Genomic DNA, 10,664 nt, shown 5'->3' on the forward strand with positions numbered 1-10,664 from the left:
TATATAAATGAATAAAGATCACAGCAGTTAACAGTCGGTTATTGCTATTGGAATGCTGTATTGCAGTGGACTGCCTCAAAGTTATTTGAATGGTCCCACAATTCTCTCTACAAAGAATGAGTCAACAAGCTGTCCCTTGTTTGCATAAGTATTTCTGCTTAATAGCACAGTCACATAAAGCCAGTATGTACTGTATGGGAGAATAGTCTTACAGTTTTCTTGCTATCTAAGCATTCAGATACCAATGGCTTGCTAAAGAAAAGAAAAATAATGTAATGTCTATTTTATTCTCAGGTCAACAGCTCACAACCTTTTCTTGTATTACAAAAAGTCATTATTTAATTAATTTTGTTCCAAACAAATGATAGACATTTCTGTTTTTGTATGACATTTATTGGCAGAAAGTATTCAGAAATGATACTAACTCAACTAAATATTCTGGGCATTCAATGAGTAGCTGAATTGCTGGTTTTAAACCTTCTTAATTATTATCATTTTATTTTTTATTTGTTTGCTTTGTTTTGTTTTTGTTTTTGTTTTATTGGGAGAGTTACTAATCCCATTTTACCCAGACACAAAGAGCATTGCAGACTTGGTGGGGGAAAAAGATTTTTTTTAGGAAAAAAACTTTCTGTATTTATGATAGATATATAAATTTTTGGTGTTCAGTAGATTGTTGCATTGGAAATGAGTAATCTCGCTAGTATAGGATCGGACTCCATCAGATTGTAAAAGCTTTCAGTGATGAACAATATTTAAAAAAAGAAAAAAGAAAAGAAAAAAAAACAGAAGACAAAAGAAAAAAAAACAAAAAAGCAGCAATGTTTAAAATATGTTTAAAGTATACAAACCAATTTCAGAAAAAGATCTGTGAAGGCTAACTGCAATTCCAAAGCTTGTAACCAAAAATTTAAATGTTAGTGGATTGTTTTCCCATATCAACATGCTGGTTTTATTTTATTAGAACTCCTAATATATATATCACAGCAGTTAAGTCGGTTATTGCTAGTGGAATGCTGTATTGCAGTGGACTGCAGTTGTTTGAATGGCCCCACAATTCTCTTTACAAAGAACGAGTCAACAAGCTATCCCTTGTTTGCAAAAGTATTTCCGCTTAATAGCACAGTCACATAAAGCCAGTATGTACTGTATGGGAGACTAGTCTTACAGTTTTCTTGCTATCTAAGCATTCAGATACCAATGGCTTGCTAAAGAAAAGAAAAATAATGTAATGTCTATTTTATTCTCAGGTCAACAGCTCACAACCTTTTCTTGTATTACAAAAAGTCATTATTTAATTAATTTTGTTCCAAACAAATGATAGACATTTCTGTTTTTGTATGACATTTATTGGCAGAAAGTATTCAGAAATGATACTAACTCAACTAAATATTCTGGGCATTCAATGAGTAGCTGAATTGCTGGTTTTAAACCTTCTTAATTATTATCATTTTATTTTTTATTTGTTTGCTTTGTTTTGTTTTTGTTTTTGTTTTATTGGGAGAGTTACTAATCCCATTTTACCCAGACACAAAGAGCATTGCAGACTTGGTGGGGGAAAAAGATTTTTTTTAGGAAAAAAACTTTCTGTATTTATGATAGATATATAAATTTTTGGTGTTCAGTAGATTGTTGCATTGGAAATGAATTTAAACAGTATGGTAGATTGAAAAATCTTTGTGTACATTTAGCTTTTGTATTGTCCAACTTTAAGGCGCTTCATTTGATGTTGTCTTGGTCATTCCAATAGACTAGGTTAAGGAGCAGAAAAACGATCTCTACTCTATTTCTGTCCAATTCTCAGCTTCTGGTTTTTGTTCTCCCAGCTAAATCTCTTTGTCACAAGGGGTTTCTCACCTTTGGTTGGTGCAGCATTGACCAAAATCGAAGAGAAATCTGGGGTGTGTTTGAAAATTGTTCAGTTATATTTGTGTTACCTTAGTGCACTTACCACTGTCTGAATTTCTCTCTTTCTATCTATCTATTCCTCCTTTCTTTCCTTCCCCCCCGCCTTTGTAGATTTGGAGATAACTGCCTCTCCTTTAGCACTACAAAGCAGATACTTGTTTCCATGTAGTGTGGCTTCAGTCTGCTATAGGTTTTATGTTCATTTCAAATTTTGTGTTGTCATATATGAAAATGAAAAAAGAATAATAATAATAGTAATTCTCATGCTTTAAAACAAAAAGAAAATCCAAAGATGTAACACTTTCACCATTGGTGCATAAAGATGAGAAAAGAGGCTTCTTTATACTTGAGAATTTGTTGCTGTTTTTAAGGAAAGAAAACAAAGTTTTAAAATAAAAGAAGTACGCATCAGAGTTGCCGTTTTTGCCTCTTTGCAAGTAGACAGGTGGCTTTTTTACGTCAAATACTAAGAAAACCAAAAATCAAAAAGGGCCCTTGTCCTTGCATTGTGGAGTAGCACCGTTACAGAGCCATTGCAGTTTGTAAAATAGAGGTTTGGTTGAAGTTTCTGTCACACATGAAATCCATTTTTTCTTTTGTTTTCTTTCTGTAAAAAAAAAATATATATATATATATATATATATATAAGGTATGGTCTTTGAGGACATATGTTTTGCTGCTAATGTAAATTTGGAAAGGAAGAATACCTAGATGCATGCTCCTTTTGCTTTTTGGCTAAGCTTTAAGGAAAAAAAAAAGAAAGAAAATGAAACAAACAATAAACCATTTCCTTGCCCCTGCAACATCTTTTTTTCCCTTCTTGTTGCAAAAACGGAACTTTGAAGACTGTGAATATATGTTCCAAAGGACATTTTAGCTTATTTTTTTCATTTTTGAACACACCAATGTTCTATAATGTTTGTAAAAATAACAGTGCATTCCAAATACTACACCTGAGTTTTCATTTCTTAAACAAGGACTGCTTCTTTTTATTCAAATTGAGTATAATTCTATTTTATCCCATTTCTAAGGTGACTGTAAGCTGTTGTGTAACTCTGCCATCATGGATTGCTGAATTTCACCTCACTTCAATTATGACGTGTCGAGAGTGAACAGAATCCCTGCAGCCATTAAATGACTTTACTCACTTGAACTAGATCATCAAGTCATAGTGATTACCAAAAATGTACATACTGCAAGCTGTCTGGTTAGCTTATCTTAACCTGATCTGGTGTCATCATGCTTCTTGATTTATAACTAGTCTCAGAACGAAAGGTTGTTTGGCAAAGTCGGCCTCTCCTCCTGAAAAAGCAAGTAGGGAATTGGTTGTCTGCAGGGTGTAAAGCCATTTTCATGCAGGAAATGTCTGTTGCGGTTCTGTAAGGGGCATTTTCATCCCAAAGCATTATAAGACTGGGGAAAGCAGGATTTGTATTAGGTGTCCCTTGTTTTGCATGGTGACAAGGTAGAAGTGTCCAAAGAGGTCCCTCACTCCAAGTCATTGCAATGGAAACGGTTGCGTTTTACCAAAATGGCCCCCATCCAATTGATTTTTTCCAAATCAAGTCATTTTTTTAAATGTGTAAAAGATGCTTTAGGGGGGCGCAAACGTATTTGGCTTTAGTAACATATTTCCACACTTGTCCGGGTGTGGAAACAAGCATTATGTCTTGCAGAACAATTTGATTTGGTGTGCATGCTATTGAAATTGGGTTCCTTTGATCTGCAAGCGGATCCACTCCTCTCAATCCATGTTATCTATAATATTGTTCATAATTATTTTTGAGAAGTCTGATATTGTATAGTTTATTTTTGAATGCTTTGCATTGTTTTTGGTCTCAGATAACATCTTTATGGTTGTTTTCATATAACTGTATATTTTATTTTATTTAGATTTTGTTGTTGTCCATTTATAAATGAATGTTACAATGCCAGCTTTAAATTGAAATCTCATCTATTTGTTTTCTATCATTCTCTGGCCACTTTATGGTGTTACAATGTTCCTATATTTGTTTGTCTTGACACCATTGTATCTCTTGCTTCCAAAGTGTTCTCGTTTTTTATAGGCTCTCGTGTGGGGAAGAATTCCTCACTGTTTCAGCCAGCATGGACTTTGTATGTGCGAGCGTGAGCGTGTGTGTGTGTGTGTGTTTCATAAGAGCCAGCATCAGTCTGAGTTTTTATACTTTGTATTCTATTTTTTACTTTCATTTCGCACCAAAGCATACTGAACTGCAAAGCTGAATCTTCAGTAAAGGGTTTGAAAAGTCTGATGTTCAACACAATAATTGCGTAACGTGGTGAAAGAGGATACCGAAGCACTGAGCAGTTATTATTTTCATTAATTATATGAATGTGGCCAAAGCTTAATGCAGTTGAAAACACGAAAAACTTTAGTTGGTGCCCCTGATGAGTGTATATTTATTGTGGTTAATCCAACACGTGGCTGAGATACATCAGCTCTCATTGGGATACTTGATTTTATTTTTTATTTTTTTTGTGTGGACATTTTGCAAAGAGAGAACGAAAACGACAGGTTTTGCTGTAGAGGTCATCCTTTTGCCCACTGTGAAAATGAACATGTATACAGATATAGATATATTTAAAGAAGACATCAACACTTTTCTTTGAAATGACAAAGGAAATAAAGAGAAACGAACTCTGGGAAACTTGAGAGATGTCATTGAGATGTCTGAGAAGGCTGTTGTTGACACACCAAAACTGGGCATGGGAGCCAAAGGCAGGGCCGACGCGCCCCGATATCAAGTCATTATTTAACTAACACTATATGCCGACGGGAGTGGACTCTGCAACCAGTGGACATATGTGACACAGAGAGGAATTTATCTCCTTTTTCTCTCTCTCTGGTTCTGCATCTACTTGGACATTTTCTGCACTTCTGAACGGGATGGACTCAAACACTAGCATACGTTGTCTCCCAGTTCACGGTGTTGCTACCTGTTTCATTTCCTCCTGCCCGCTTCAGTGACTGACACGTGGTTCCACTCTGGCGTGGAGTCGACTGGATCCATCCAACCATAAAGGGTGACTTTACTGTTCAAGGGGAGGGGATATTCCTGGGTGTCATTCCTAAGGAAGCAGAAAAACACAAAAAAGCGAATCAACCAAAATTAATAACCAAACTAACAAGCAACCAAACGAAAAAACAAACATTTGCTCCAGTTTCAATGATGAACTGCTGCTGGAGCTTCCTGTTCCTTTAGTGGCTACTGATGCCACAGCATTTTTGATGCTTTTTGTGTTTCCTTTTTTTTCTCTCTCTCTCTCCTTCGTTCTCCTCAAATTATTCCTCCTCCTCCGAGCCTCACAAGCACGGCTCTGTGGCTCCAGGTAGCCCATCCGAGGGTAGAACTTACAGCCTTGCAATGTACAAAAAGAGCAAGTTAAACCAAAAATGTTGTTCTTGATGTCTTTTCTATACTGTAGTCTTGTTAGCTTTTTGTTACTGTAATTATATGATGAAGATTTCCAAACTGTACCAAATTACATGGAGACTAACATACATAAACCACATGGAACTTCAGACTTTTAAAGAGAAACTTTTGTCACAAAAACCTTGTTGTCCTAGTTAAGTTGATTGTAGATGGTAATTGAATATACTCCTTTGAAAATATTTCATCAAGTATGTTTCTTGCTCATTGTGATACATTAAAAAGTATGAGCATAAACGTTTATTGTGTGACACATTTTTGGCATGATTGAAGTGAGCGAAAGAGAGAGAACACAACCCTATGTCACGTTTGTTTATTACTTTTAATTATAATTCACATTTTTGGCATTAAAACTCAAATGGAGCCAGTAATAAGCAACTACGTCTCATAGTTCATCTGATCATTGGCGTGAGCTTGATTTTGAAAACGTAATTAATCCTAACTGCAATTAATCTAATGCAACATGCACATGACTTGACAGTTCATTGTCTTGTTGGTATGGTATTCTCTGCAAGAGCAGTCACATTGAAATTCCTCGTAGGGAGCATTCATGAGCAAGATTAATTAGAATATATTAAACAAGATATGTGGACACGTAGCTAATTAGAAGTGGCTGTTTATGACAAATTGAACTTGATTAAGACTTACAGTCAAATATAATTCCAAATGAAGTTTGCTGTTAAAAGCACAGCTCGGAGATTAGATTTGACTCGTGCAAAGGATCAAATGCAACGTTCCAGGCTAATTCAAAGCCTTGTACAGAACAGGATCGGATGAGTGCTCCCTTGCATATGCCCTTTGTGCGTGTTATCATGTATTTATTTGCTGGTGATTACAATATGCCTGTATTTTGTGTGCATGTGTCTCACTTTGTTTCTCTTGATTATTTGATTTGCAGTATTTGGAAGAGAAAGAGAAAAGAACTGATTCCTAGCAGCAGGGATGTTTCACAATGCTGGTGTTCAGGTCCATTAATGAACTCCTGCTCTCTGTACAGTTTTCAACTAAGGTTTTTCAGACGATATTTGACAGGATGTTGGAAGAAACACTCACACATCTTGTTGCAATCAGTCACAAACAATCTACATTTACATTTCTTCAATTGGCAGGGGCTTTTTATTCAAAGCAAGTTGCAGTGCATCACTTTGGTAATTTATTCAGGAAAGGTTTCTAAACTTAGAAATTTTGTCTCAATTATCCATGTCAATTAAATTTATTACAAACAAGTTGGATGTGTTCACACAGACATACGTTAGGTTCCTGACACTTAGACTGTAAAGGTGCCATATGATAAATTTAATAGCAAATGGAAACCTATAATATTATTTTTTATATTATATACTGAGTATACTGTTAATAAAAAAGATAATAGACACATCTTTAGATTATGAAGCATAGTAAAAGTATACACAATATAATAAAAGCAAGAAAAGTTGATATGATAAAATAAATATTTTAATAAACTTTAAGTGCCCTATTTTAACGATCTATCTACGATACATGCAATGACTATCCATTATGACATGTAGGCATTTTTATATTTATGTAGCCTACACAATAATAATCTTTTACATTGCAATCCTTTAATTTTTAATATTTGGCATGTCTGTGTGCTGCTGTGCGTCCCTGTGTGTGTAATAAGCAGAGTGTACGCGTGCTGTGGACCGGCCTATACTAACGCGCTCTTTAAATAACAAAAATAAATAAATACTGTGCCATTGACTTTAGACCAGGTTCCCTTTCATGGGAACTTCGAACTGCGTCCTCTAGGGGTCGCTATGGGGAACCGACAACTGCATCAGGCTGAAACTAGCAAAAAACACTTGCGTCACGCCTGGCGCCGCATTGCGCGGGGTGTGTGATAGGGCCCTAAATCACCTAAATATACACTTTCCTTTAAAATTACTTCATACTTAGATCTGTGTGGTGCATTAATGAAAATGTGTTATTTTGGAATGATGTTACAAAATACCTAAAATACACCCCAGTACTAAATGATTGCATTTTATAGTAAGTTAATACCAGTGTTGCATCTACCTGCTCTCTAGGAATCAAACCCATGACTTTGTTGTTGCTAGTGTCAGCTTATAGTAAAGCTACTGCTACCTTGATGCCATTGTTCAAAACAAACTAAAATTCATTTTCTCCGTATCTGGTAAACACGTCAATAACTTGCACTGGACTGATTTGCAACAATCTGTTTTTTTATGAATGTTTAATTTAAAAGTTATATTAGCACTGAACTGAGTGGTGTGGCATAGATTCTAAAGATCAGGAGACTGTCAAACATCAAAAGAATAAAAAGCATCATAAAACCACCATAAGAGTATTAAAAGTATGAGACTGTTTTTAAGTAATTTTATTTTATTTATTTATTTTTTCCCCATAGTGAACTATTGTTATAAGGCAAGAGCTGGGTAACCATTCTTCAAAAATATAATAGTAAATATTGACAGCATTTTCATATTTGGGTGAACTATTCTTTTACTTAATTAACTACTTTTATTCAAAGTGTCCACATAGAGTGTGCATCGGTGCAGAACACTTTGCAGAAGCTCATCTCTTGTCCTGTGTTGAAACCAATTTTCCCTCATTATGAAGAGCAGCCAGTGGGTCTCTGCTCAGTAATGTGACACACTCACACCATATTGGTTTCTAATTCTAATGCAGGAAAACTCCCTATGAAATGAGATGCTTTTTACAAAACTGCTTTAATATGGCAGGAGGGGTTGATGATGGGCCTCTCTCGCAGCTAACCGAAGGCATTGGCTCCACTTTTGACGTCTTCCTTGATAAAGGACTGTACTATTGTATCTGCCTGTAGGCCGCAGTTGTGCAATATTTTTGAGCCGTTTGAAGCACTCGGTTTTGTTAGAAGGGTTGCAGGGGAGATAGAATGTCCTTGAGTGCTGCAAATTGTCTGAATTTTAAAGAATCATTTAAAGAGGATTTAAACAGAGTCCAAACCTAATGACATGGTTTCAAAGGACTCATATTTCAAACAACCACACTTTCAAGCTACAGTTAACCCCCACTGTCCTCTGTGTTACTTAACTGATTGAAGAGATGCAATTTGTACTTAGCATAAGAATATGATACTCGACAAAGTGTTGAATGATAAGGCACACAGTGAGATCAGTGGGCATGGATTTAAATGAGTGTCTGAAAACATGTTTTTCACCATCTCACGGCTCACATTTCCACAGCAGTGGATTAGACCTCCTGTTTCCAATATTTCTCGCCTGTGGGACCGGCTCTCTATTGTTTTAGAGCTTGTTTAGCAGAGGAACCCTATACTATGCATCTCTGCCCCTAAGTGTAGAGTTCTAAGAAACAGGAAGTTGAAGAGGTACCTCTGCAGTTCCTCTTTGCTCTTCCATACCCCCTACTGTCTGGACTCGAGGAGTTCAAGGAGTGTAAGGTATGAGATATCCTGGTCAACAAGTGGCTTGAGATCTGGCCATGCTGAGCTAGTTAACACACAACAGCACATTCTTAATGAATTAAAAAATGCCCTAACTGGATCAGTGTGAAAACCCAAGCCGCTTCCTCTCAAACTCCAGACCAGATGGTACGCATACTCAAATGCAATGTTGGCCAAGCTCGGGGCCTGAGTTAGGAGTGTGAAATTGAGTTAGCGCCTGGGTGTAACACTGATATTAAGCGAAGGTGCTTCCTCTTTAAGGTTTGTGACCTGTTGGTGTAGAGTTCACCTCACTGATTCAGGGCCCCAGATTTAATTAGCTTCCCAATTCTAACTTCGAAGCACAATGTTCCTGAACATTTGTACACTGAGTTTCAGAGATTTAGCCAACGTTAGACTTACACAAGAATGGTTTGGTATATCAAGATTTGGATAACTTTTGGCCAGCATGATCTGGAAATAATCTCAGCCAAACTTGGTAAAGGTGAAACCTAAAGGAGGACTTAAAACAGATAAAATTCAAAATTGTGGACCGGCAATATGGCAGAAAAATTGGTACAAAAGCAGTCACTGGGGTGGTACCCTTTCAAAAAGTACTAATATGTGCACTTTTGATACTAATATGTATCTTTAAGGTACCAGTATGAGCCCATTAGGGGTAAATAAGGTACAAAGGTGTACCTTTTGAAAAGGTACTTCCTCAGTGACAACTCTTGTACCATTTTTTTTCTGAGAGTGCGTGTTGTGATTGTACTCCAAATAACGCAACGAATCTAAAGACCTTTCAAGAGTCTCACAAAAATAGGCCAATGTCATCAAAAGCTGTGAGCATTTTCTTTGAGTACCAATGTGAAAAACAGGGATGAATAGAGCTTTAGGTAGGCAGTCAGTACAAAAATTTGAATGAAAATTGAGAAAATGTCATGAGAGTATTGTACTTGATTATTATTTACATGAAAAGTATCTCAGGGCGAAATGGTGGCTCAATGGTTGCACTGGTGCTTTAAATTGGTTCGAGTTCTGAGTCAGGAGGCCTTTTCTGTTCTCTCAGTGTTTGCGTGGGTTTCCTTGCTTCTTACAATTCAACCCCTGTTGAAAAGAAACTGCATATGCTGTTTTGAAGCATGGCAACTGGTTTGAGCTGGTTTAATCTGGTCCTTATTTGGTTATGAGCTGGTTTAAGCTGGTCCTGAGCTGGTTATAAGCTGGTTATGAGCTGGTCCTGAGCAGGAGCTAGTTGCTTAGAACCAGCACATAACCAGCTCATAACCAGCTTAAACCAGCTCATGACCAACTAAGGACAAGTTTAAACCAGCTCAAACCAGCTGCTATGCTTCAAAACATACCTAACCAGCATACCTGCTGTTTTTTTCAACAGGGAAGACATTCAGCATAGGTGAATTGAAGACACTAAACCACTTAAACGAGTTTAGCTCAAACCAGCTCCAACACACTTGAAGTTTTTAACTTCACACTTGAAGAGTCTGTAGACTTTGATTAGCTGGTTCAGATGTTTTTAATTAGGATTGGACCTAAACTCTGCAGGATAGTGGCCATACAGGAACAGGTTTGGACACCCCTGCGCTAAACTGTCTGTAGGTTTGAGAGTGAACGTGTGTTTATATGTGAGCCCTGTGGTTCAGGATGCTGAGATGGGCTTCAGCATCCCCGACTGAGACCCTACGGAGAACAAGCTTTTTTGGAGAATGGAAGCATCATTAGCTAATCTCCCAGTTCAATGTCCATTAAAATCTTGAATAAGGGCATTCAAGACTAATTGGTCTCAAAGCTCAAGTTCATGAGACAGATGAAGGGGTAAGCACTGCAAGGGATCTCCAAACGCTGAGCAGCTAACATAGTATGGTACACTGTGGCAGTGG

The 10,664-nt window shown here is 36.9% G+C and overlaps 1 protein-coding gene across 1 annotated transcript in view; it reads left to right on the forward strand.

The window, feature by feature from the left end:
* Positions 1-10,460, forward strand: part of LOC107659104 (zinc finger homeobox protein 3-like) — a 22,325-nt gene extending 11,865 nt beyond the window's left edge. Inside the window, exons 5-7 of the mRNA XM_016447932.1 lie at positions 1,827-1,901; positions 8,683-8,781; positions 10,428-10,460. Coding sequence (XP_016303418.1) covers positions 1,827-1,901; positions 8,683-8,781; positions 10,428-10,460 — 207 coding nt within the window. The remainder of the gene's footprint in view (positions 1-1,826; positions 1,902-8,682; positions 8,782-10,427) is intronic.
* Positions 10,461-10,664: the final 204 nt, after the last annotated feature.

The sequence above is a fragment of the Sinocyclocheilus anshuiensis genome, unplaced genomic scaffold (genome assembly GCF_001515605.1).
Source record: "Sinocyclocheilus anshuiensis isolate Anshui unplaced genomic scaffold, SAMN03320099.WGS_v1.1 scaffold87, whole genome shotgun sequence".
Lineage (NCBI taxonomy): Eukaryota > Metazoa > Chordata > Actinopteri > Cypriniformes > Cyprinidae > Sinocyclocheilus > Sinocyclocheilus anshuiensis.